This window comes from Drosophila eugracilis, unplaced genomic scaffold (assembly GCF_018153835.1).
Source record: "Drosophila eugracilis isolate 14026-0451.02 unplaced genomic scaffold, ASM1815383v1 contig_722, whole genome shotgun sequence".
In the NCBI taxonomy this organism is placed as follows: Eukaryota; Metazoa; Arthropoda; class Insecta; order Diptera; family Drosophilidae; genus Drosophila; species Drosophila eugracilis.
The window spans coordinates 3847-31827 of record NW_024573616.1 but is presented as its reverse complement, the minus strand read 5'-3'; the positions used below and the strand labels follow the sequence as shown (position 1 = coordinate 31827).

At 43.9% G+C, this 27981-nt stretch overlaps 1 protein-coding gene across 2 annotated transcripts; it reads left to right on the top strand.

Annotated features, from left to right (window-relative positions):
- The first annotated feature begins 156 nt into the window (after positions 1-156).
- LOC108117569 (homeotic protein Sex combs reduced) lies at positions 157-27981 on the top strand. Of its 2 annotated transcripts, none has more exons than XM_041819426.1 (3): positions 157-664; positions 9234-10219; positions 26475-27981. In XM_041819426.1, the coding sequence occupies exons 2-3, from the start codon at positions 9268-9270 to the stop codon at positions 26780-26782; spliced, it is 1260 nt and encodes a 419-aa protein (XP_041675360.1). In that variant the 5' UTR covers positions 157-664; positions 9234-9267; the 3' UTR covers positions 26783-27981. The 2 variants fall into 2 exon arrangements, with proteins under 2 accessions (XP_041675360.1, XP_017085569.2); XM_017230080.2 differs by lacking the exon at positions 157-664 and adding an exon at positions 1593-2686.

The window sequence follows — 27981 nt, the reverse complement described above, 5'->3', positions numbered from 1 at the left end:
AAAGCTGGAGCGCCATAGGCCCGTTGCCGTGGCACCCTCTGCGCATAAATCAAGGCAAGAGGCGGAGTCAGCAATGGGTAGAAGCGAGATAGCATGGTTTTCGAAAATGCGCACTGTCCGGCCTCTCGTTCGCACCCGCTGGCAGGGTGCTCAAATGATTTACAGTGTTCGAAACGCACACAAAGGCAGCGAACTAGAGGGTCGTTCTGTCCGTTTTTATGGCTCAAACGTGAATCGAACGTGGCGCACTTCAGTCGCCAAGCTGCGCGCTCGGTCTCCTGCTAAAAAGTATTTCAAAGATACATTAACTCTCGTAATCGTTCTCAACCGCGCTCGCTATCCGCGAAGTTTCCGCTCGAAAGCCAGTCTTGCGATTGTCCATGGAAAGCTCTTTGGCGACGGCAAGGTGCCATGGTCTCCCCATAGCGGATACTCTAACGACTAACTCCTTTACATAGGAGGGGATTTCTTATCCACCTTAAATATATTCTCAAAGTGTTCACTATCTTAAATAACTAAGAGATACAAAAGTGCTGTGCTTAGAGGAAAATACAATTCATAGAAAAATACAAAGATACAGTGAAGTGTTGCTAGAAAAACTTATTGAAATAACACAGCTCATTCGGAATCTGCGATTGGATTTCTTCAATTTGTTCATTAAAAGGTAAGTTAAAAGTGTGACTAAGGTAGAAAGCACTTTAAACTTTAAATATAGGAAGGGAAATAGGTACAGGAGTCGTCAGAATGACATTGCTTAGGAGACTTTTGCTCAATTTTTAACTTAAAAGAAGGCTTTATCTTTGCCTTAACTTAAAAGAAAGATTGAAGGTGCAAGCTGAAAAGAATGAGATGAATGAATGAAGGAATGATATGAGAATGTAACTTTAATATTTCTTTGATTTGCGTTAGTTAAGTGTAAATAAGTCCCCTTAAAACCACAAATCGTCATTGTATCTTTATAGTAACGTTAAGGGATCTCATAAACCACAATATTGCTTAGAAATTAACCGCTTAACATGCCAGATATATCCGATATATCCGATTTTACATATTTACTTGCTAAAATTATGGTAATGGTAATACTTGTATTTAAACATGTAACTTTCAATAAACAAGCCATAAAAAGGCTGATCAATGTTTGATTATTTCATTAAATATACAAATTTAAAACCTCTTCCTTAAAAAAAAAACTTTAAAAAAGATTTAAATATAAATTTATGGACTAAAATATACTGAAAATGTATTAAATCTTTGACTCATATTTTATTAAAAATAGGCCAAAATCCAATAGTTAAAATTGAAAATAAAACCTTAAATATAACTCTATCATAATAATATTCTCCAACACTTATTTTGATAGTATTTTATCTCCCAAAATCCCCAAAACGAGTCCCAAACGTCTCCATTTCAATCCCGAAACCTTTCCGTGCTGACCCAAAGTTCGAAGTTCGAATGTTTATGATTTGAGCACCTCGGAATCGATCTCACACGGACAGTGTCGGTGAGAACAATAAGAATTTCGGATGGTTGGAAGTTCGAAAACGTACTTTTCGAACTGCCGACTGACGATCTCACACGTACACGGTCTCATACAGCGTATGCGTGTGAGAGAACAATAAGAACTTGTTCGAAGCTAGAGAGAGCCGAGCTATTCGAACAGGCGCTCTTTCGAACTCACACACACAGTAAGCTCGTATGGGTGAGACACAATTTGTGGCAACGAATTTCTGGTTTGGCGGTTGATTCGAAACGTTCTTCGCGTCCGCAAAGGTAGTTTCGGTAATTGCTCGAGTGCGAGCGAGATGGCAGAGCGGCGCAATGGCCGACGTCTCGCTCGCACACTTTTCGAATAATGAACGCTGCACTTGGTCGGCGGTATATAGCTATATGGCCACATAGCCCTACTTGCTCGTACTCGCAGATACAATTGGACGGGGGAAATGGGGCAGTGTGAGTGAGCCAGAGCGCTGGCGTGTCTGTGTGTTTTTTATTGATGCTCAGATATTTGAATTATGCCCGAGCAGTCAAAGTGAGACATTGGCGCTTCGAGCACGTATCCGCGGATACACCGGAATAAAAACAAAATTAAAAAAGAAAAACTCAAATTCAGAATCAGATTCAAACTTAAATTCTAACAATCCAACACACTGCAGTGCCGCGCAATAAGATACAAAGATACAAAGACAAAGATAAAAATTCTGTTCGATCTTTTTGCGCGAGAGATGGATGGGCTGCAAAGTGCTTGCATCGATGCTGGCGTTGATGGACAGTCATAAATTCGGCGTGAAATTTGCGCAGATACTTAGATACTTGGCCATCCCGCAGATACTTATCGCGTTCTGTGACAAATTGCGCGAGTGCGTTTGTGTTCTTGTGTTACCCAAAAGCCAAAAACCGTCCAAACCCGTCGCTTAGCCCTTTGCGGCCAATTAACCATTAGGACCATCCAAAACACTCTCACCTGCAGGTAGAACTCAAAAGTCTAGCCAATTTGCCAGCAGGATGCCAACGGATTAACTCCACAGATAGCCCAGATATCCGGCTGGTTGTGACAGTTTTACCCTTGTGATTGTCCACTGCAATTTCCGTAATTTCGGCGCAAGTGAAATTCAGTGAATCAGTGCAGTGAAAATCCGAAAAGAAAACTCACTTCAGCGGAGGTGAACGCCGTCGGCTAACTGAAATTGTGAGTAAATGAGTGTTAGGGCTGAAGAATTGGTTGCAACACTTTGGGGCAGGTGAAATCCGTGGTTGACTAGGATATATTTACGTTTTTTGTTTCTTTTTTGTTTTGTATTTTTTGTGATTTTTTTATGTGCTAAGAAATATAAAGAAACTGAAAGGTTATAAGATTATGAAGTCTTACATTGCTATAAGAAATATCAATATCAGAAAAGAAAAATGTATACTTTTTAGGGGATGTGTTTTTATATTTTCCAAGTTTAAAACCCCTGCAATATGATTTATTCATTAATTTAATATATTTCATCTTGTTATGTTTTGTAACTTTATTTTCATTATACAAATATCTGATCTTTTAAAAAGACGTTTACTTAGTCTTATTAAACCATCAGATTTAGCCTTTAATTGGTGGAGGATTTCATTTTAAATAAGTCTACACATTTTATTAGTCAAGACAAGGTCATAGGGAAAGGTTAAACAGTAACCCATAAAAATGAAACACTTTAAGCTAGTGAATTAAGTTCTTGTTTACCTAAACTCCTCAGCCATTACATGAAGACGTTCTCGTAACTCCCTCATCATAAATCAATAAAAATATGTTTGTTTTGTCCGAAAAAGAAACACCCCGAATCAACTGTTTATATATACTCCGATATCTGGTCATTGTTTCTGTTCTTTGCTGTGTGTGTAGTAGTAATTTTTCATTGGGTTGCGTGTGCGGTATCAACGCAAGGAATTTTCACTTCATTAAAACGAAATGCAGCCGCTTTTGAAATAATTAAGAGGCACAAAGGCGAAATGTCACAGCGAATGAAAAATGCCTAACAAGCGGCGCATATAGAAGGCTAATCCAGGCACATAGCCAGCCCTATATACCAAGCCCCGAAAGTAGGGATAGGGATGAAGAAATACCTAACATATAGGCTTGGCCCCTGGCACGGCGGACTCGAACCCATGCTGGCCAAGACGCCATGGGGCGAACCTGAAATTATGTAAAGTAAAGTAAAAAAAAAAGAGAAAAGCAGACGCACTCGTCTGGAACTTCGGGGGACTTTGCCAATGACCGAGTAAAGACGATGCTCCTGGGCAGAACTCCGCATCCCGGCATGGACTCCCATATGTGCTCTAAGTGGATGAAATTCCACTTGATGTAGGTCACTTTCATTCGCCCAGCCCGCCGGGGGTGGGCCAAGATCAAAGAGCTGGCTGCAGAGCTATTGCATAATGTGGGCACAACACAGAGACAGTTGCAGACCCAGACCCAGTCACATTCCCATTTCCATTTCCCTTTCCAAGTAATAGTCAGTAGTACATGGCTAATTGAGGAGGGAAGAGGCCAGTCCAAAGTTCCTTTGAGTGTCTTCTGCAGCGCCGTAATTTATTTGGCCTGCGCCTGGCGGAGACATTCATCACAGCCAAACCCTGGCTCGCCTCCTCGCTCCCTCTCCCCCTTCACAAATATTTCAACTCAACTTGTTCATATTTATAAATCAAAATCGCAAACACGCAAGCTGAAAATTTGTGCTAGAGTCGTTGATCTATTGGCCGCAAAAATGGCAGACATTTCTGACGGGAAACGAAATTTGTAAACTACATGCCAAAGTAAAGAGATTAAGAGCCCCTGAAGGTTCAAGCTAAACTAAAAAATGTGAATTTGGATTAAATAGTCTTTACCCAAGGCTTGTTTCTTCAAATTGAAACATAAATCATAAAGATAAATCTCTTTCTGTTAAGCAGTTAGCCAGACTCCCTATTTTAATTACGTATTAATGGAAGGGAACTCAAAAGAACATAAAGAATCATCCAGTTACTTCTTCTACTAATGAAAACACCCAGTAGCACCCCCTCTCCCTGTCACAAATCAACTTAATCAAAGATTAACCAAGAACAGTAGCCAAACCATGAAATATTACACAATTGAGATGTCCTTGACCAGAAACAGGACTTCTGTCCTGATACTTCCTCCTCAACCATTACGCAACAGATCGTAAATTATCAGGACAGAGATGAGATGACAAACTCAACCGCAAATGGCCGCTTGCAGTGAGGATCGGGATCGATGATTGGTTTTGGGCTGGGAAAACAATTGGAGAACTCATAAAAATTATGAGTGCCATGACAAACAAACAAGCAAACCGCAAACAGCGACTGCGACTGCGACTGCGACTGTGACGAGGGTTGCCACGGCAGTTGTAGCCACGAGATGGCCACAAAAAGATGAAGAGGAATAATATTTATGACTATTTTTATGAGGTGCTTACAAATTTTTATGACTTTTTAATGGGTTTTTGGCCCTCTCTCTTCCACTTCAGCCATCATCCATCCGAGTAAGCGGGACAACAGGCCTTGCCAATGAGTGTGACTGCGCGTGCGCAAATACCTTTTATTTATCTTTATTTTTTTTTGTTCTGTACTTCTGCTTTTTTCCTCGAGCTGAGCTGAACTCGTGCGTACCGCTGTTTGAGGTTCTAGAGCGGCGTGTTTACATGCACACAAGCTACGCCCCTGTTGACAACAAATATTAAAAATTATGATTTATGGCCAGGGCTCGTTTGGGTACAAAATCCGTAATGGTGACGACAAACAGCCCGGCGACATTCGTAGGCGAAGTAACTGCTTTCGGTGCTTTGTTCGGCCCGTAATTAAGATGGTGCCCTCTGGGCTCTGGGCCAATGACGTAGATGATGACGGTGATGGAGTGCTCAGAAATGGATGACAGTTCCTTCTTTAAGCCGAAACGAGTTAGGCTAGGTTTGGGTTCAGTTGGGCTGTGACTAGAATTAGTAAAAGTTGTTTAAAGTTGAGCTGAAGAACGGAGATAAAAGTAAAAGTAGCAGAACGTTTTAAAGACGGCAAGATAAACTTTTTAAGAGTTATGGTGGCTCTTTTAGATGTATCCCTTTCTCCCCTTTTTAAAGAATTAATACTGAACTAATTACTATAAGTCTGTTTGGATGATAGGATAGGAACCTATTAGGTTCTTTTTAGGTTTAACACTTCTTAGTTAACTTATGTTCTTAGGGAGTCTGAGGAATCTACACCCTTAACGTTTAAAAAAGAAAATCTGAAATGAAAATCATTTATTTTTCATTTCCCTAAAACAATCAGTATAAGCCAGATATGCAAATCCCAACGTCGATTGATTATGCAAAAGTTAATCATCTTAATTGGGCAGATGCTCAGCCCTCAGCCCAGCTCATAAGAAAAGCGCTTGGGAGAGTCAGGACCCCGCGACCCCCTGAAACATAACGTCAACATCTCGAACGAGGTTCGGGGAAGGAAACCCTTTTCAGCTGTCGCCCTGGAATATTTCCCCCAATTGATTTATGGCATCGGCCGACGCATGTGCAACTCAATTGCTGTTTACTCTCACTCTGCCCCGTACCCTCCTCTGGAGTTCAGATAGCTGGGATCAGACTCCTACCTGTGGCAATGTGAACAAGGAAAATGGAAAAGCCAGCGGGAGGGGAAGGGAAAGGAAATTCGTTCTGCGGTTTAAGTATCGAGGCAAAAGAGAAATTTCACTCCCATTTGGAGGCATATTAAAAGTGTTTATATAACAAAGGAGGGACAAAAGGAAAAACTCTCTCGTCCGCAGACCAAAATGTCGCTGAGCTGGAACCCAAAAGAATTGCCATAATTTATGGCTTTCTTATGAGCCCGACCGACGATCGCCAATCTAAGACGTCGTCCGACCATCCCCCTCTCTCTCTCTCTCCTCTGGCTGCCCCGTCTCTTTCGGAGCCCGCAAAATTCGCCGGCGTTTTTATTATTCATGGATTTAATTAACACCAATTGAACCGCTTGTCGCCTCAGCGCCGTCTCGAACTATTTGGAAAACAATTTTCAAAATTCGTTTAATTTATGGCTTCAGCTTTTGCTCCCCCACTCCCCCAGTTCTTTTTTGAATTTTTAATTTGCCCTTCAGTGATCGGGAAAAAGATGGAGTTAGTTTTCCTAAAGCAACTACAGTGAACATAGAAACTGCAATATGATATAGAAAACAGTAAGTTAAGTAAGTAAAAGGTGAAGATTGTCTAACAAGAAACTTTCCCATTGCCTTCCGTGTAAAAACAAAGGCTTGCATAAGACTTTCCAAATCAATTTCCATTACTTATGCCAGACTTTACTTGGCTGGCTTGGGTACTTCTGGTTTGGCGGCTTAAAAACTGCGCTTTTTCACCCAATCAATTTGAATCGCTTCCATTCGCGTTGCCACCAAATCGATTCGACCCCGGGTTGTTCAAATATCTGCCAGTCAAAGGTTCAAAGTCAGCCAGAGTCGCTGATCCTATAATTTCGCTGATTTCGGCCTTGTTCGGCTTAAACACGGGCGCTTGTCTACAACTATAATTCTCATATTGCCGGGCTTGAAACGCTTTCCTCCAAAAGCACCGTTACCGGGCTCTTAAAGCCTATAATCGGTGACGATCGAAGGAAGGGGAGGAGAAAGGGGACCTGAAGGCAAGTTTACAATATTTCCTTAATTTTTATTTTTTCTTGTGTTTTCCCCGAGAACCCTGCTCATCAAATAAATCTCTGTCCAAAGTTGAGCATTCGCTCCTTGGCCAGCTCTTGGTTCTTGGCCAGTTTCGTTCGAATGGCGTACGGCGTTTTAATTTAAGCCCAAGTTGAGAGCTCCTTTCATTTGGCCAACATGCTAAAGGGTTAAATTGCCCACTGAATCAAAATTATTGGTTTCAAGCCACACAAAAAAGGGCAGGGAACTGCGGGGTCTGCACTTGGTTGCATTGTTTTTGGCCAATGTTCTCTGTGCTCCGCTGTTGTGGTTTATATTTTATACTCTTAAAGAGGGTACTATCACTTGGGAGAGATAATAAAGTATCTTTTAATTAAAAAGTATAAAAATTGTTTTGTATTTAAGTTTAGTTAGGTTGAAAGAAGAACAACTCATTAGTTTCTGTGCTAAAATGAGTTTACATTCATGGAGACATTTTGGACTAAGTTTAAGGTTTTATCCACTAAAATCAAGCAAATATTTTTATTTTTCTGTTTTATTCATTTAGAATAACATAATGCATCGAATTTCATTTATTTCAATGTTTCATCTTCTTGATATAATGTAGATAGATGCAAATAGATATACATTCAAACCTAAATCCATAAGGCTTTTTAAAAACGACACAGGCTTAGGTCCAAGTACAAGTGTATTTCAAAATTCGACTTTTCCTAAATTATTTTGCAATCTCGATTTTTAGTTTTTTGGCCATGTTCATGTGCAGCGGCCTCGCTTGGCCTCTTTTGCCTCATTGCCTTTTTGCACTTTTTCGGCTCTGGGGCGATTCGAGAGCTCCTTTCCTTCAGCTCCTTTCGAAGCGGAGGGTCATTGCTTTTGCTTGCTATCTGGCCAGCGGAGAATACGAGTTTTTCCGCCATTGAACAAACATGCCCATGCCCAAGACCAAGAGTGCAGTATCTGCGATGGCTGCACTCGGAGGAGTGAGTCTTGCCAGCAAGTGCAGCCGCAAGAAGTTTCCGCCAAGTGTGTCCAGAAGAGTGGGCGGTCCCTCGGCATTCCTTTACCAAAAGCTCCTCTACATATACATCGAGTATATCCACTTCGATGGTCCGGCTGGCTGAAATTGCATGCTTAGGCAGCCCCAGCTCTCTCTCCACCAGCGGAAAATAAGAAGAAAAAACGCGACTCTTTACCGTTCTAAAAGTAATAATAATAATAACCAAGTAAGAGCAAGGGAAATTATCAGCGGGCCAAGAAACACTTCGAGGGAGGAACCAATCAAGAGGCGTGAGGCAGATGCAGGGGTTTGGGTTTACCTGGCTTGAAATCAGGAAAACAGCTTGCTTTAGGTGACTCTTCAACAGGTATTTGGCAATAGAGATATTTTAGTATTAGAAACCATATAATATTCTACACAAAGACCTGAAATCTTTGTTTTTGTAAGAGGCATAAGAACGCCTTTAAGTATGCAGCTTTGTCTTGGGTATAAGTTAGCTAGTGACTAGGGTAAAAAACGATTGAATTTTACTACGAAACAATGTAGTTTGGTTACCAATTTATCACTTAAGAGCATATATGGATTTTCCCTTCTTTTATATAATCTTAAACTGAGAACGTCCTCCTCAAAATGTATCCTCAGGGTGTTCGCATAAGCCAAGAAGTGGCTTTCGTTCGACTTATCTTTAGTCAAATGCAAATACTGAATCCCCCGCAGCTTTCAGCTACAATGTTGCCAATCGCTGAGTGAGATCTCAGAGCTAAAAGTGAAAAGCAAGAAAAACCAATTTATTACCTCGTTGGTTGCACTGTTGAACTCTTGGAAGGAGTCGATTAATATAAAGTGTTAATAAAAATAAGAAAGGAATGTTTTTTATAAGTGTAAGTTTATTTTCATCATTAACCAACGTTTATATCATGTTTTATGATTAAGAAATTAAGAGAGTAAGCCACTAAACTCATAACTAGGAGTGTTTTCCTTCTATCAAAAAGGTATTCTTAGGGGAAAGGCATATCACATCATACCCATATCTCAAAATTGAGTTTCTAATCCCTCTTCCCCTCTTATTTCCAGTCACCAATCCTCGACTAGGACCCCTGGCTTCAGAATGGATCCCGACTGCTTTGCGATGTCCTCGTACCAGTTCGTCAACTCGCTGGCCTCCTGTTACCCACAGCAGATGAATCCGCAGCAGAATCACCCGGGAGCGGGCAACTCGAGTGCTGGCGGCAGTGGTGGCGGGGCGGGCGGTAACGGAGGCGTGGTGCCCAGTGGCGGGTCAAACGGGGGTCAGGGCAGTGCGGGGTCGGCCACTCCGGGTGCCAATGATTATTTCCCAGCAGCGGCGGCCTATACGCCCAATCTGTACCCCAACACACCGCAGGCCCACTATGCCAATCAGGCTGCCTACGGCGGACAGGGAAACCCGGATATGGTGGACTACACACAGCTGCAGCCGCAGCGACTGCTCCTGCAGCAGCAGCAGCAGCAACAGCAACAGCAGCAACATGCCCATGCAGCAGCAGCAGTTGCTGCCCAGCAGCAGCAGCAACTCGCCCAGCAGCAACACCCGCAACAGCAGCAACAGCAGCAGCAGCAGGCCAACATCAGTTGCAAGTACGCCAATGACCCTGTGACGCCGGGCGGAAGTGGGGGTGGGGGTGTTCCTGGCAGCAGCAACAACAACAACAGCTCCAACAGCAACAACAACAACAGCCAGTCACTGGCCAGTCCGCAGGATCTGTCCACCAGGGATATATCCCCGAAGCTATCCCCCAGCTCGGTGGTCGAGAGTGTGGCCCGTTCGCTGAACAAGGGCGTCTTGGGCGGTAGTCTGGCGGCTGCCGCAGCTGCTGCCAGTTTGAACAACAACCACAGTGGATCCGGAGTGCCCGGCGGTCCCGGCAACGTCAATGTCCCCATGCACAGCCCGGGTGGCGGGGACTCGGACTCCGAGAGCGACAGCGGCAACGAGGCGGGCAGCAGCCAGAACAGCGGCAACGGAAAGAAGAATCCGCCGCAGATCTATCCCTGGATGAAGCGAGTGCATCTCGGAACGAGTGAGTACTTCATTTGAATGTGATTTAACCTAGTTTTAGTTCTTAAGAACTTGACTTAACGGAACTCTTAATCTTAAGTAAGGGAGTGCTGCAAGCCCTTGCAGTATGTTAACAAAATGCTTGTAAATCAAGTACAGGCTGCATTATTCTAAACAACAAACATTTTCTAAGATTTCTAATTAAATAATTATACTTTTGAATTAACGATTAACCCTCAATGAGCTAGTATCAGCATCTTCAATTAGTTTTCCCAACAATGTGCTGTCTCACCTTACTGACTCACTGGCTGTATCGACTTATGATGGAATTAGCTAGAAATGGGGATCATAAATCAACATCCATCCACCGATAACTCACCTCAATCGGTGCCTCTTCCAGTGCTCATTACCACTTCTGCGAGACACTTGTCTCACTCAGCCATTCAATGGGTGTTGCAACTCTAGCCAGCTAGGAATATTCATTGGGCAGCAAATGCTGCCGAGTGCTTAGCACCAAATTGTCTGGCAAACTGTGCGCGCGGGGAATCTTGTCAAAATACATAAACAATAACAACATTTCCCTCGCACTTACGCTCTTTGGATTTTTCTCCAGTTTTGTGGGGGAAAAGCAGAGGCAAACGCTGCGTGAAAAACTCGACCGCGAAAATCGTAGCTCGTGAAAATTGTAAACAAACGATCCCGCAGCTAAGGCCGGCTGACTCCCACAATAACTCATAATATCGTTTCAGATACACATACAGATTCAGATAAAGATACAGATATATATATATATAGATATCTGAGCAGACAGATACTGAGGCTTGATATAAATCTCAGCACCTCGCTCGGTTTATATTTAAATTTAACCGAACAAATTTCCACCCGAAATTTGTTGGGCTGGAAAATTGTGAACGAAAAATTGTTCAGTGATTTTTCATCATGTCTCTGGCGCGCACACAGATTTTTCTTTCTGCCACCCCCTCCAGCCTCCTGCTTCAGATTCCCCCAAAGAATTTTCCACCTTTTCTGACCCATCGACAGGGCAAGCTCACGAAGTCGTTTTCGCAGCTCCCAAGAGTAATCAAATTATTGAGAGGATTCCTCATATTCGCGCAGTGGTTGGGGGAGATTAATTGGGTTGCAAATAGTTTGACATTTGCTTGGATCTACCTGGCTGCAATCGTACCTGCAGCTCGTTTATTATTTTGCTAAAAAATAATTAAATATCTCTGTCCACGTATAAATCATTGGGTATTCAGGTTCTGGGAAACGCTTTTCGGCGGCTCTTGGCTGGTGTCTCATAAATCAAATTCCGCGCTCATTAGCTCATTGAAGTATAACCGAAAGGCACTCGAAATTATTCAATAAAAGATATTAGATATAGGTGGTTTTCCACGTTGAAAAGGTTAATTGCTGGCTTGCGTCTTGCATTTTCATATTTGCATTTGCATATTTGCTTACTCAACCGGCAGTTGACAACCCGAAATCACAACATGTCAGCCAATTAAAGAGACGCTGAAGTGCTGCCACACGAACTGCATATTTATGGATAGTCAGCAGATACAGATACAGATACAGATACATATTGGCTTGATTTTCCATTTCGATTCGCGAGAGTGTGAGCATGTGAGCATGTGAGTGGGGAAACTCGTTCCCTGCTCGGCTCCAATCAATGGGGCACATTGTTATTATTTGTGTATCTGTTACTCATGGCAGCCGGGCAATAACAGCAAGAACGGCGAGTATCTGTTATGCAAATTGCAGCAAGTGGAGGAATTGATTGCAGCGGGGGGAGGGCGGTAATGAAGAGCATGAACTTCACTTGGAACAGCCTGGCAGAGACATGAATGAACTGGGTATCTCTCGGAGGCAGATACATTTCTGCTGGCTGCTCACATCCGACGCACTGCGAACGCAGGAAATGTTGTATTTGTGGGGCGAAAGGCTCGTGTATCTCGTGTATCTACGTCTGGCTTTGCCATTTTCCTTGAGTTTTCATGCATCGCCGAGATTTAATTACTTTCTTAATCATATTCGGTTGAGGGCAATGTGAAAGGCAGCCATCTATACAACTATGTGCAGCCATATCTTTAAATATAATTACATCTCCTCTGCACATCTCCTCTGCCACAACAATAGCTCTGCTCTCCAAGCTCTTATGTAAAACATACAATTATGTGCAACTATATTAATGGCACGGCTAGGTGTGTATTTAAGGAGTTCCTAAGATCTTTGTACAGCTTTTCTTCTAATATAATTATGCAATATGAGCTTAGTGCTTTTGTAGATAAACACACTTTAAGATACATTGCAGCTAGCTTAGTTAGCTTAGTTCATGGAGTACTAATAATACTTTAGGGTAGTCTCTTAGTTCGATTGTTAGGAGGTATAAAAGAAGGCTGATTTACCTTGTAGATACCACTCCCTGCTCTCTTCAAACAACAAGAGTCAACAGCCTTTTAGGCAATTAGGCTGGCCACTTTATCGTCCCAGAGCACAACTCAATTTTCGACAGCAAATGTCTTTATTAGAAATTAGCTGGGTGTGTGCTGGCATGAGCAGGATTTTTTATAATTGCGCCCGAACTAAGAATCGCTATTAAAAAAACGCTGTTGCAGGTGCCAAGCAGCGCAAATGCCAATAATAAAGGGCAATCTCGAGGGTAGCATCGAAACAGGCGCTGATTAAAGTCCAGTAAAAAAGCAACAGCAACATCATGTTAACAATTATGCAAATTTCGAGTGCATGTTGCTTATGAAACGGGGCTGGAGCAGGGGCAGGGGCAGGGCAGAGTCCGGCTGATTGCATATAATCACGTCAAGTTGTTGCTGCGGCAACCATTTTATAATGCAAAGAAAAAACGCCAGCTCGAACGCCATCTTCAGAGTGGAGAGAACTGCGAGCGAGGCTGTCTGAATTCTGCGAAACACTTTTCGCAAAATGAGTTTACTTTTTGCCGAAGAGCTCCTAGTGGCATCAAGTATCCGCCAACCCGCCAATAAGCACACCCTGTGGTGCCTTGCTGCATGTTTGGTTAATATCGCATGCAGTCTTGTGAAGTCTTTAGGCATTCGAAATTCATTCCCTAATTGACAAGACCAAAGCTGGCAGACCTCCAAGCAGATCATCAAAAGATGCTCCCAGCGCTGATTCAGATTCATATTCAGATACAGATACAGATACAGATACAGATGCAAAGATACTCATGCTATCTGCCGAAATGTCAAATGCCTATTAGATCGCCTCTCCTCTGCCTTTTCCCTATACAAATTGACAATTTGTTGATATTTTTGCTTAGTTTTTTATACAACCAGGCCGCTCCCTAATTAGTCGGCTATTTATTTATTTATCCACTTTGTTTGATTTATATTTTCTCCCTGGGTTGGCCTTTAGTAAGTGGCTAATTGCACCTAAAAATATGTTCGAGCTTGCATGCAAGTTTTGGCTTAAAATTTCCCGTAAATTGCTTATAATTCGTATTATTAGCGAATCTCGTGTCAATAATGGTAACGGAGCAGAGGAAATCGGAACAGAAGCTAGGATGAAAATGGGAACTGCTGGGGAATGAATCTAGTGCTGGGGAGAGCACTGCCTGCTAAAAGTCTATTTTCTAAATCTAAATTGCAAATATCTGCAGTTCTGTTTCTTTGGCCGGGCCGATCGTGCCGTTCAACCCGAAGGCTTTGGCCACTCGATGCCGCAGATGCCAGGATGTTACACAAAATTAATAGTTTGCAAACGAGTTGAATGCCAGATACAAGATACGCGACGGTTGCGCTGCAAGGCAGCAGAATGCAGCAGCCTCTGAGACTGGGAGTGCACTGTGGGGAAAAGTGGGATTTAAATCTAAGAATCTCATATAAGGATTTATGCTTTTAGGATGAACTTTACTGAGGAGGATTAAGAACTGTTTTTTAGACATTAGCATACGAAATGTAGTCTTGTACCTTGATTTACCTTGAAGTGAAACGCAGGCTGATTACATTGTGATCGTTATCATTAGGTAACATGTTTTGAAAATGTTTCAGTTCTTGTAAAAAACTTTCTTTGGTTTGTACAATATATTTTGGAAGGGGTTACCTTATGATATATCATCAAAGTTTGGAGTTTATTTCATGTTTTCTTTTTTCTTTTTAATTAAAATTTAAAGGATTCCCCTTCAAAAATGAAACAGTTTGCTATGATTATTTTTTATAGCTTGAAATGTAAATTCCCTTGTTAATACTTCCTATTTATGGGAATATCTTAACTTCATGACTCCCTTTTCTCTGCGTGTTAAACTGCGGTTGTGTTCCCGATCTCGGAAATGGTCTGTGTTCTGGTCCGGGGTGTCGCTGTCTGCTGGTGGACCTGCTGTTGCACTTTCCAGCTCCTGCCGCCATGCTGCTTTTGCGCCTGCCTCCGCCCATAAAAAATGTAAGAGAAAAACGATGAAACGGCAGACAGAACCCGGAGATGGAGAGCTTGGAGAACCAGGGCCAGGAAGAAAAACGCGCCCGGCATTCGCTGGCCAATTACATTTTCATTAACTTGGAACACGACTTTTCAAATAGCTACGTTTAATCATAATGATTGTTATTATTTTTATTTTGGTGCTCGGCGCGTTCTAAGGTCCCCCCGAAAATGAAAATGATTTTTATAATGCCCACCGCGCGAGGTGAATGCAAAATGCCAGGCAACGTCATCGCCAGGCGGCGCAAGGTGCTGAAAGTGCAGTAGAACATAAATTTATTTCACTGCTCCTCCGGCTCTGCTCTTGCCCAAGCCGAGACCCATTATTAGCCAACTCCGCGGCATCCTGGCATTCTCTGCCGCTAATGGGAGCCTGAAAACAGAAGTGCCTGTCGAATTGTTTCGCACCAAGCGTAACTTTTTGGCAACGCACAGGCTGAGTGTGTGCTTACTGGCGATTGTTCTTAATGAATTTCGGTGTCCCATTCAGTGGCAGGGGATGCCAGGCGGACTCATCACTCTGCTTGAATTGAAATTCATTCGGCTTTAAGTTGGCCAGATACGGGCACTGAAAAGAGAGCAAGCGCTAAAGAACACTGAGCTACAGGGTTTCATTCTCATGATAGCAAGAGGCAAAGACACCTATCCAGTTTCAAAAACAAACAAGCATTAGGGCATCAGAACAATCTCTTAAGCTAAAGATACATTCTAAAGGATGAATATCACTCAAAAGATCATCTTCCCTAAGCATAATAAAATTCCTTAAAACATATACAAAACCTGCAACACAGTGTAATCAAAATTAGCTGCTCATTAGCGTCTAGATTCGACCAGATACCCCCCAAAATAATTTCATCTCTTTCTAGGTCAACTCTAGTGCAGTTCTATATATACAGACATTGTCTGCCTTAGAAATATCACTCATCGTACAGCCCGAATCAGTCGACGAAGAAAACGCTTTTAAAGCGTCTTCGACTCGGCAGGCACACGGAAAGATGAATGATGGCCCGAAGAGCTTGTTGTTTATGAAACTTAGTTGCCCATTGATGCCGTCAAGTGGCAGTCGGCCACATTTTGGCCAAAGTTAAGAAAAGCGCATAAAAAGGGGGGGGAAAGAGGGAGTAGATCTCGAGGGAGACAGTAACAATGGAGGCCACTCGCCGCCAACAAAGAGGGCAATATTTGAAGAGCCAACAATGGCGCCACTAATGACTGATGATGTGCCAGCGCTGATAGATACAAAGATACATCTGTGGATGCAGCTCAGGAACACAGATATAGATATAGAACCATTTCACTTCCATACGACATTCTAATGGACTTGCACAGCCTCCGAAGTGTTTACTCTTTCTCCATTGTTTAGAGAACTACTGGATCGGTCAGTGCATATAGCTCTATCTATATATCTCTAGCTGCCAGATACTCGATTGCCCGGCTGGGGTGGGGGAAAATTAAATTGCGAATCAAGCAAAGTAATTGCGATTTGAATGGTGAAAAAGTGCGAGCCATAAATTCAGGCGAGTGTCACGGCAGCGCTGCAATGCGAATTTATCAAATTCAGTCGCAAATTGGCGCACATCTGCAGATGGCCACGGATTCCCGGATCCCTGAATCCCCCAACCGCCAGCTATCCAGTATCCACTCATTCTCACCCAGTTACCGATTTCCCCCTTTCTTCCTTTTTAGCCAGTTTCGCCGAGATACGCATAGAATATTAATCTCTTTGCGCATTAACTTAAATGAAATGACGCAACGGCGATAAGCGGACCGAGCACAGTGGGACGCGTGGGGTATTGAGTGCTTAAATCTGGGAGAATTCCAGGAAAACAGCTGGAGATGCTTTAAAATATCTCTGTGATTAGGAAATTGCTAAAATTAAGTTTATTATTAGCTTAACAAAAAGATCAACCCAGAGAACTATATAAATATGAAAAGTTATGGGATGGAAAAGCTGTTTAAACTAACTTTCTTAAAGGTATTTTCAAAACCATTTACACTCTCTAACTCTTGACTCCAAATACCTGAAATTATCCACACCCTCCCACACTTATCTCACATCTCAGCCCTGCTGCCCACTGTCCACTGTCTACTATCCACTATCCACCAACTTAACCAGCAACAGCCTGTGGATTCAGTACAGTGGTACCTGGTCTCAACCGCAGACCTTGGAGCTGGGCGGCAAACAAAAACCGAAGTTAAACGAAAACCATCACAAATCGCATACAATCCGAGATGAAATTGTGAATTATTAATGCAGGCGGCAAAACTATTTGACTGAGTAGACAAACCCACAAGTGAGCCGGGGTCTTGGGATCCCCTTCCTCGGATTGGGGCCCAACTCGGGCGGAGGAACGTGTGCTGCCACCTCCTCCATTCAAAATTGAGTTACACGCGTGGTCCGGGCGTGTGTGCGAATGTATCTGGCAGATACATATGTATCTGCTGTCTGCGGCTACGTGCCCCGAACTCTGGCTTACATTTCGCAGATTAAAACCGGGCTGTGTGTGTGTGTGTGTGTGTGCCACCTGAAGCCAATTCGATTTAAATGTCTGGCACTTCCACTTGGCTTTTCCTGGCCATATTTCGTACCAGGCCCTGAATTGGGGCTTTCTTCCTGTTTATGGCGTGCTAAAATCGCCGGGGTTCAAGGGTCAGCTTCAGGTGTGTTTGTGTGTGTGTGTGTATTATGTTGTGCTGTGTTCTCTCTCTCTCTTTGGCAGTGACAGCTCGAATGCAATGGCAACAACTGCAATTTGTTGGCAACATTCTGCCCCGAGGGCCAGGACCGCTTTACCTTTAGCTTACTTTACTTTCAATGCGCTCAAGGCTGCAGAGAGAAAAAAGACTTTTGGTTGATAAAAACTTCAGCAACTTTAAATTAACGATTGGAATGTTCTTAGTATCTGAGCAAGATAGCAGATTTATATGCGACTTAAATCGAATTTATATTATTATTACTTTTCGTCATACTTATTTCCATATGATTTATTAACAAGATTTATCACCATCATCTTCACCTTTTCTATTTCTACAAGCTTATATTTTGTATTTATTTTTATGTGTAATAATATCTAACATGATATCAAATGGACAATCGTAAAAGCAAAGGCTTCTATAACTTTAAACCTCTAAAAATCGAATTGAAATATTTCAAATATTAAAAATCCAAACCCAAACCCAATCAGAAGATTTCTCCGTGTGCAGTCACAGATACAGATACATTTGCTGCACTTCGCGGTTCATTAAAAGGCGGGCGGCGACTCCCAGCTCCCATCTCCCATCTCCCAGCTCCCAGGCCCTTTCGGAGCTCCTTTGCCAGCTCCATTTTCAGTTCCCCACTGACGACAGCAAATTTGCACATTGCTTGAACAGGAAAAAAGAAGAGTGGCAAGCGGCCGGGGGGGAAAGAGTCGAAATTAAAAGATTTTTAAAGACACCTTTGTAGCAAGTTTTGAAAACTTGTTCCGCGCCCTGACTTCACCATAGCCATAACCATCTCCATCTTCATCATCGCGGCAGCCCCGGCTCCAGCCTCCGCCGCTGCTGAGTCGTTGCTCTGGGTTTTAATTTGCTTCTTTTTTCTCAGTTTTTTGTATGCTTTTTTCGTGTTCACATCTTCTCTGACATGTTTGCCGGGGCAGCCATGTTGAATACTTTTGTTTTCTAAAAACGAAGCTTGCAAATAATACATCACTTCATTTCCCAAGTTTAAATTCAAGTTAATTCGGCAGAGCCAGCTGTGTGTTTTGTAGGTTGTCTTTCCATTTAATTAACTACCAGCAGCGACTAGAACTGGTAGGTTTTGCAATAAAAATGAATGGCCCGAGCCGAGAGAGTTCTATTGAAAGGAACCGCACACGATGAACAGCTCTATTAGCCATAATTTGAATATAACTTCCCGCTTGATTAATGGCCTCCAAGTAGATCGGCTAATGGCTTATGTAGAACACTTAATCTCAACCCCGTTGACCTGGGCCAACGTAAAGTTACTGCTGTTAGGCAACCCCCAGTCAATCAGATAACTGAACTTAAATGCACCATCAAAATGCCCATTAACTAGCGAATTAAATAGTCCAGAATCCAGGGGGGCAATACCTTACATTCAAATGCAAATTGTTTGCCAGCCATCTGATGGATCGCCCAGCCTCAGAGGCTGCGGCATAAGAAATATGGAAGATAATTGAACCTGACGCCATTGACGCCAGCCCCCTCTGCCCACTCCCAACCCCCTGAGCTTGCATTAATAAAGAATTCATCACAATTACAACGATTGCCACAGGATGCAATTTACAAAGGAAATTATTAATGGAAAGTCAATGAGTGCGAGGAGAGTAAATCAAAATCGCGGACGAAAAAATTCTTCAACGTGCCCGTGATTGATTACTGAGTCGGGATGGGCAGTTGGGCCAGGACCTGTGGTCATCAGCGCCAGTCAAAGACCCCGAGCAGTTAATCATGGGGCTGAGGGAAAATGAAAATGAGCGAGAACTCCAGAAGCCAGACAACGACAATGCCGCATTTTGTAGCCCGTTCATTCAACTGCAGACGACAGGACACTCATTAAAAATGGGTGCACCGGTACCGAAGCCGGTGCTTGAATGCAGCCCAGGGTATCTCGATCCGAAAGGGGTTACTCTGTTTACCCGGTCTTTTCACGGGCAGAGAGAGAGAGAGAGAGAGAACTGGTTTTCCTGCGCTGCCGCTCGGCTAATTTATGTGCGCATGCGCGACGCTCGCTCCCTACTCGGGAGCCCCATAATTAACTGAGGTAGTCATTTTGGACTCGAACATGACCGCACTACCTATATGGTGTGTACATGGTCAGCATCCTCTGCTGCTGCCTCTTCTGCGGCCGGGAGAGAACTCTTTAAATCAGAGATAAACGATAATTATCTGAGCGAAAATGCGCGCATAAATAATTTGCAAGAAGTCACATTAAAATTGTATCTAAAAGATACGCCAGGCCTGATAGCCACTCGGTCGGCTGGCTGGTTCCTCGGCGGAGCCTGGGTCCATTTGCCTGCCTGCCCGGACCCTGGGAGCCTGCGTCGCGCCATTAAAAATTAAAAGCTCATTAATTACGCAGATAATTCATTTATTATATTTTCAACACAATACAAGCTACAAGCGGCATAATTTGTTACCCAGCTCATTATGCCAGCGGAGGATTGAAGGATGGTTCGGGGTGCGGAGTCGGGGTGGGCAACTGTTTCGAATTCAAAACAATTACCAAAAGCTCTCCAAGGGTTGATTGTCTATTTCCAGGGCGAAGCCTTAACTTTCAAGGGGCGGGGTCAGGTGAAGGTGGTTGGTCGGGGGCGTCACGTGTCTCCCGAGGGGCGTTTGCTTAACTTAATCCCTGAAAAGCACTTAAGTCCTGAGTGTCCAATCAACAGGTTGTCTCCAATGGCTGGCTTAATTGCTGCGATTCGGTGGAGGGAGAAGGACACTGAGCTGAAAACAGTTACAGATTCGTTGGGAAGTTAAAAGGTCGCTGCCGCTGGCTAATCACCACGTTTGAGGGCCAAAATCAGTATCGATTTATAATTTGATGTTTCTTATTTTGAAATTTCGGTATTAGCTTTTGAGGTTGAACAATAAATGCTCATTAACTTATAGCGCCTAAGCTAACTACTTTGGAACTTGAAACCAATTCAATTTGAATCCCAATAACGCAGATGCTAGTTTGTTATCAAAGAGGTGTCTTACGATTTGATTAGTTTTTAAAAAGGTTATCAAAAACTGTAATAGGCTACTAAAAACGTTTTACTTTTAAAACATTAATGAAGAATCAAACCTAAATCGATTGAATTGAGTTCTCTCTCCTTAATTATACATTTTTCAAACATTTTTAAATCCTATTTGGAGGAATATTTAGTTAATTCCTTAAAAATCACAATAACAAACTTAAAGTGACTTATCTTCACCAATAGTCCAACTTATTTTAGGTCCAAACTAGCTTACTAAAACCAAAGAAACCTTCTTCACCGGAAACCATATGCTGCTCCATCTGGACAAAGCGGTCTTCCCATCCCTTAGCCAAACCTTCAAGGTTCAGATCGTTCAATTTGCCAACGAACCGCATCAGCTGTTGCCGAAAAAGTCGAGAGCTGGAGCTTTGGTGCCACATGATGTCATTTCACTCGAGTGCCTTCGAGTAGGTGAAGAAAACGGCGAGAAAGAGCTGGGAATGAAATTCTGGGCATTGTGGCGGCTCTCAAGCTCTCAAGCCGGCCCTTCGGCTGTCGGGCTGTCGGAGTGACGAAACTGAATGTGTTCGTGTTGACAACAAACACGGAATATAAATTGAAAAATGCTTTAAAGCGAAATAATCAATTTACTTCTTGACATAATTTCCATTTTTCACGAAACCAAGCCAAAGGCAGCCACGCGAATGCCCAAAAAACCTGAAAGGGGGTGAGGTGGGTTGAAAGTAGATGGGTGGCAGGGCAAGGCCACGCACAATTCGCACCACAAAACAAGAAACAAAAAAACAATAAAAAAAAGAAGTTCCACCCAGCCCCATCCCCAGCTGCATCCCATTTCTTGGAGTGTTTTTAATATTCTTGCCATTTTTCTGACCACCATCCTGTGACTGCATCGCTTCCTTTATTTGAATTGTGATTAATGATCAAGCTCGGTGGCTGTTCCTGCTCCTTTTTTTTTTTGGGAATTCCCCACTCCCAGCCCTCCTGCCCAGCCAGGGTGTGACAAATATACCCAGACGGAGGCAGACAGTAGTTCTGACTACGATTTAATAGCGCTTTAATGGTCCGTGGACATCGATGGACCCCAAAACACCTGTTGTCCAGCGCGTGCTGAAGTGGTTACTGCGTGGGTGGAGGCCATGGCAACACTTTCATTATCACAAATGTCACATCATTTGTCGCCTGCCCCCAAAAATAACAAAAACACACACGGTCAGAACCCGGGGCAGCATCATTTATCACGGGAGGAATGCAACGCACAGGGAAAGATACTGCCTGCCGAATAGAGAGCCAGATACATTCTCAGATAGCCGCGCGGCGGCCGCATATTTGATTAATTTTCTTTTTCCGAAAGAAATTAACCCGCGCGCTGCACATGTCCCGTTGGCGACCCCCGCGGCGGCCCTTTTGACTCCTCCATCTGCATTCTATATAACCCCCCGATCCGATCCGATCCGATCGGTCCCAGGGTCCAAGATTTATCTCTTCCAGCAGTCCTCAAGCGTGGCACCTCTCGCTCTCCGTCTGATTTATTTCTGGAACTGTTCGAGTTTGAAACATATTTTTTGAGGGAATATTTGAGTTTCAGAGAGCCCCGCAAAACTGCTCGGAATTCCTTGAATTGAAGCGATCTTGGCCAAGAGCACTTGTTGTCTTTAATTAGTTCAATTTGTGACAAAATTCCTCTCGTGACTCGCTTCTTATGACTAATGACCCGCGCCTGGAATTGTGGCATTGATAATGGTTTTTGGTTAAACGACTCATTAGCCAGGGTCTCTTAAGTAGCCACCGACCAGCTGCGATGATCGGAAGTGCGTTGATTTATGAAGTTTTCGCTTGGACATCAACCTGACTCAGCAGATCAGCACGGGGAGAAATATCAGTCACTTTTTAGAATCTAGATCGTTGTTACCATCTTATATAAAGGGATACCAAGAAGTTCTCTAACAGCCACCATGACAAACAGCTCATCATATTTATACTCAAATTATGTCATGCTTTTTCTCTCTGTGTAAGCTTTACAATTCGCTGTAAAAAGTGCAACAAGTTCAAAGTTGTTTTTGCATGATAAGATCAAAACTGAGGCCGCCCGATGATCGTGCCCCTCGCCGCCATCGGAGCCCAGGTGCCGGGATCTTGGAGTGCCGCACACGTTGCTGATTACGATGACGATGTTCGGTTGTTGTTTTTTTAGTATTTTTTTGCCTGACCAGACGCCAGACCGTTGACAAATGACCGGTACAAGTGTTTGTGACAAGCCGCAAGTATCTTTTTGTCGTATTTTTTCATTTCTATTTGCGCCGCGCCAAACAGAAAGCAATTAAACTTCGACTCGAAAGATACTGGTGTCCGACCTACGCCAAAGGTTTTCAGCTTAACTTTGAACCTGGCTTAGCGATCTGAGCTGTATGCTAATCTCGTGTCAATCACAGGACGAGGACGAGGCCGAGGATGAGGAGTATGCAAAGAGACACTGGCGAAACATCGAAGGGAACAAGGAACATACCGGCCAGACAATGGCAATTTGAATTGCAGAACCGAGACCCGCTGACACTGAGATCGAAGGAGCTCCCAGCTCCGATCGTCACTTAATAAATTCTGAAACAGATTTTGCATGCAGGCCGAAATGGGATGCACCAAAAAATTTCAAATTTCCAACTGATATGTTAAGCGGCTGTCAGCCGAAGAGGCTCTCTTAGCCAAGTACACTTGACGTCATCTTACGCGAAATGCAAATGAAATGGTCAACAATGAAGGGAGCTTAAGGTCGAACCGAAGTATGGATGCCCTTTTGTTGTAATTAGAAACTCGACTGTAATAATTCTGTTCATTTTTCCAACCAGTTTGACATAGGTATAGCTACTTAGGAGTATCTACTCAATGGGTTATAAGAAACTAATGTTACCCCAAAAAGGGTGCACAAAAAGTCGCCTAAAAGCACATTCTTTATACTTTTGACATTCTGTCTCAAAAATATGTGCACATATACTCGTGTACATGCAAAATCCAATATGTCTATATAGTATTTCACAAATGCCCAGACACAGACAAAGATACAGCGAGCGTCTGAGGGGCTGGCAGCCCAAACCGAATCCCAATCCGAAACCATGCCATCCCATCCCATTGAGGTGGCAGGGAAATGGGAACAAACTTGTAAAACGCTTCGAATGTTCGCTCATTGGCGCTGTCAAGAGATCTGTCCCTCCCCCCTTGGGCTGCCCTACCCCTGGCAAGTGCTATAAGCACCAGTGATATGACATGCCAGGTGCCGTTGGATTCGGATTCCGATTCGAATGCTATGGGGCTGCTTTTGGATGGTGCTCTGCCCTGTCAACTCATTGGGGCTTTCGCCTTAGATATTGCGCCTGGCCATGACGACAGCGATGCGCTACTTACTCGCATGTAGTTAACCAAAAAATAAAGAAAAATATAATCTGAGGAGCAGGAGATGGGAGGCCATAGTGTTGACACTCGGCTGGGGACTCAACGGGTTGCGGATGTGTGTTGATCTTTAGTCGGAAATCAAACAGAATCTGAGTGGGAATTAGTGGCTGATGATGCCTGTGATGGTGATCTGAGGGTGCAGGGCAGACCCTAGGAATGATGGGGCTGATATAGACATAATGAGAGATGAGAACTGAAAATTTGCAAAGGAGATGGTTTTAGATTTCGTGGAAATTGATTCTGCAAAAGTAACTGAGAAAATCTGAAATTAATATACCCTTTTTTACAAGTCAATTCCTTAATCCGCTTGACTACTTGTTTCCGAGGAACTCTCTCAAGTCTTAAGGCGCCCTAAACTCTTGCAGATACCAGCACGCATCCGTAAGATACATTTCGCAATGCTGCTGCCTCCGCCGCTTTCCCTCCGCTCAGCAGCATTCAGCCCCTGAGTGGTGTAAACAAATTGCAACATATGACAGCAGCATTTGACAATTGTAAATGGTCGGCGGCAGTGCAAGTGTTCAGCTTGTCTTTTGTTGTCTCCCTGCCAGGCAGACTATGAAAGATATTTCCTAAAAAAGAGTGTCTGTGACCCTTGAGGAGGAGCATGGCCACAGGACATATCGATTTGGCCGGACGCCCTGGGCAAGGTCAGGATCCCAGCTTATCAAATAGTAAAGGGCACTCAAAAATGTCTGCACATCATGCATCAGTCGGAAGGCTGCCAAGTTTTGGGCAAAGTTTCCGCCCTAATGGCTAACCAGAAATATTACTTGCCATATTAAATTCGATGGCCTGACTGACAGTTGCAGCTAGACGGTTCGAAATGGGTCAAGACTAGTGCACTTCAATTTAGCCAACAGTTGGCCAGCTACTCCCCAGAGTCCCTCTCCATTGCCGGCTGATCCGCATGACTGATGGAGCCGATGCCCGTTGTCTGGTTACTGTCTGCTCGCTGTTTACTTGGTCATTAGTTTAAGCCCATTCAGGATGGCAGCCAGCCAGGGAAGTGCAGGAGCTTTGATGTCGGCGCTTTCGCTCTCTCTTTCTCTCTCTCTCTTTCTCTGATCCCTGGCCACAGTCGCCACGCTGAAACTCGCCTTAATTAAATGAGCGGTAATTAATTTCAACTTTAATCAGAAATTCCATTTAGATTTTGGCCGCTGATTGATGTGACCCGACATCTTCCGCCAACGTCACATCGAAGACCACTAAACTGTGACAGCGCCGGCAGCAACGGCGGAAAACTTTCGGAAGTGTGTGTGGGCGGTATTTGTTTTCTGTTTCTGCTCAAAGAAGGCCATAGCTAAAATTTGTATTTTTGGGTGGCCAAAGGCAGCAGAGACGTTGATTAAATTAAATCAACTTGGAAAACCTAGAAGAATAGCGCAATTTATATAGAAGAATGCTTACTTTTGTGTTTTTTTTTTGATTTAAAGTGAATCAAATTTGAAATAAATAAAAAGTGAACTAAATTCAAGCTAGAAGAATGTCGTTCAAGGACTTAGAACCAGGAGATATAGCCTACTAACACTCTTCAAGAGTAACGAACAATCTGACTGATTCTCAAGAAGGCTTAACCAAACTATTTCCCATTTAGCAAATGGGCCATGACCCATATAGGGCGGGTGAAACTTGGAGTCAATCGAGTGAACAATCCGCCCCAAAAAGAAAACACACAGAGAGGGACGCACTGGCAAGTCAGCGGTTGCCGTCTATCACATTGACTGACTGCCACACATTTCGCAGATATAAATACTAGCGATAGAGATACAGTGTCTATGGCAGAACTGCCTCAACCTCAACCTCAACCTCCCCCTCAACTCTTTGCCGCGTATTGGCAAAGCCCAAACAAAGCGGGCGGGCCAATTGAGTTGGCCGTAATAACACGCCACGGTAAATGGCTTTTAAAAGTCTACTTTGGCATAGCACGCCCCCTCATTATGAACGACGCGCTTCGAACGCCCTCATGCCAATGGCTTGCCTCAAATGAAAAAAATGAAAACGCCGAAAAAACCCGATACAGATGACAGAATAGTTTTCGGGGGCGACTTGCCAAGAACGGGAAATTGTCATTATCTGCCGACGATTGCCGATACAAGGATACAAGTTTTCGGGTAGCGACAAACATCTGTCTGGGGCAAGATACGTTCGCCAAACTCTCGCAGCCCTTTCCCTTCCCTTTAACTTGCCAGAACACAATGCACAGTATGAACTTTTCGGGTGCCACGAAATGGCAGTTTGACACGTCATATTTATGAAATGCGCAACGTTGCAGAAAATCACAATATAAATGAGAAAATTAACTGCCTCGAAGCGGTGGGAAAGCTGGGAAGGATTGGGGATCCGGTGGTGTTGTCCACTTGAACGTTTGACGATTGCCTAGGAACGCCCTCAAATAGTTTTCGGTAGAAATAAATCATATTTTGGCTGAAGTATGGAAAGAGCATTTTGGGTTTAAGTAGATATTCAAAGGTCTTTATCTTTCTTAGTTGAACCGATTTATCATCCCGCTACTCACTGAGAATTTGTAATTATTAGAATTTACCTTTAATCTTATTCGTAATTTTATGTTTTTAGAACTTTATCGTTTTAACATTTCATTTATATTTAACTTTAACATTCCCATTTTCCAACACAACTAATGCAAGTTTTTGTCACTTTTCCCTCCAGGTACTGTGAATGCCAATGGCGAGACGAAACGACAACGGACCTCATACACCCGCTACCAGACGCTGGAGCTGGAGAAGGAGTTCCACTTCAACCGCTACCTGACCCGCCGCCGCAGGATCGAGATCGCCCACGCCTTGTGCCTCACGGAGCGGCAGATTAAGATCTGGTTCCAGAACCGGCGCATGAAGTGGAAGAAGGAGCACAAGATGGCCTCGATGAACATCGTGCCCTACCACATGGGTCCCTATGGCCATCCCTACCACCAGTTCGATATCCATCCGTCACAGTTCGCGCACCTGAGCGCATAGGACGCGTGGCACTTTTCGGGTACTGGTTAGAGACTCAATCAGTTGTATCAGGAACCATATCAGACGGCGGCGGCGGCCTCGGCGGCCAGTGGCTATCAGTCGCAGGACGGTGGCTCAGTGGGTGGTGGTGGCTCCGTGGGGGTGGGTGGTGGTGCAGGAGGGCCGGGTTCGCTGTCCAATGGCGGCAGCAACGGCAACGGTCCCAACTCCCTCTTCGCCTCCACCGCCTCCAGTTCCCAGGCGCCCGACTGCATCAAGTATCCGCAGGAGTTCTGATCTCAGGTTATCATCAGGCAGCAACAGCAGCACCACCAGCAGGATGATCCCGTCGATCGGAATCAGGATCGGGGCCTGGAGCAGCTCTTAGAGTCGGACTGTGAGCCCGACCCGGAGTTGCAGCTGGAGTTCAAGGCGGACATTGTCGGCTGCAATTTGTTCTGCTGCTGAGTTCTGTCCGCCTGCCAAAGCCTGCCATGCCCCCAGATGCCTGCCGCATACCGCCCATCGCCTACCGCCTGTCGCCGCCCGTCGATCAACCAACATCCAGTGATGTTTCTTGTTTGCAACTGATTCGTGTTAAGCTAAGAAACGAGCCGCACATCCGCGTGGCTCGTTTGGGTTTATGATACTGGAGGTGGCACCCCGGGCAATCGCAGTCCCTCATCTATGGCGACGTTTTCAAATGTTGCATGATGCCATCCTTGAGTTACTCTCTAAATGTATTCAACATATCAAGATCATATTTTTCACATCAATGTGAAACGATTTCACATTAATATCTGATGTTGATTTGCCGTTGGATCATAAGGATATGATGGACCACCTTCTATCCGTGCGAGTGCCCGTGGGTCCTTCCAGTATGATGAATCTCTTTCTCTAAGCAGTATTCGAAAAGCTGTTAGTTCGTAAGCCTAGCATAATTCTAGCCCGTAAGCTGCACAGATGAACAGACAGAGCTGTCGAGTTGAACAAAACTAATATCTGCAATAATTTCAAAGTGATTTCTAATTAACATTAGTTCTTCGTTTGTATCGTACCCCAACCTCGATCCCCCCACGTCCACAACACCCCACCCAGCACCCTCCAGGGAGTCCTAAAGAGTGTACTTAATTCCTAGCTAGTAGAGAACCTAACTCTAGTTAACCACATAAGGCTTTGTTTAGTTTGTAAATAGCAGAGCGGCCCAGCTCGGGAATCGC

Excerpts from the sequence above, each read along its gene's own strand:
- LOC108117569 (XM_041819426.1), top strand. The coding sequence starts at position 9,268 with ATGGATCCCGACTGCTTTGCGATGTCCTCGTACCAGTTCGTCAACTCG. Across the intron at positions 10,220-26,474 it reads GCGAGTGCATCTCGGAACGA|GTACTGTGAATGCCAATGGC; the intron begins GTGAGTACTTCA and ends TTTTCCCTCCAG.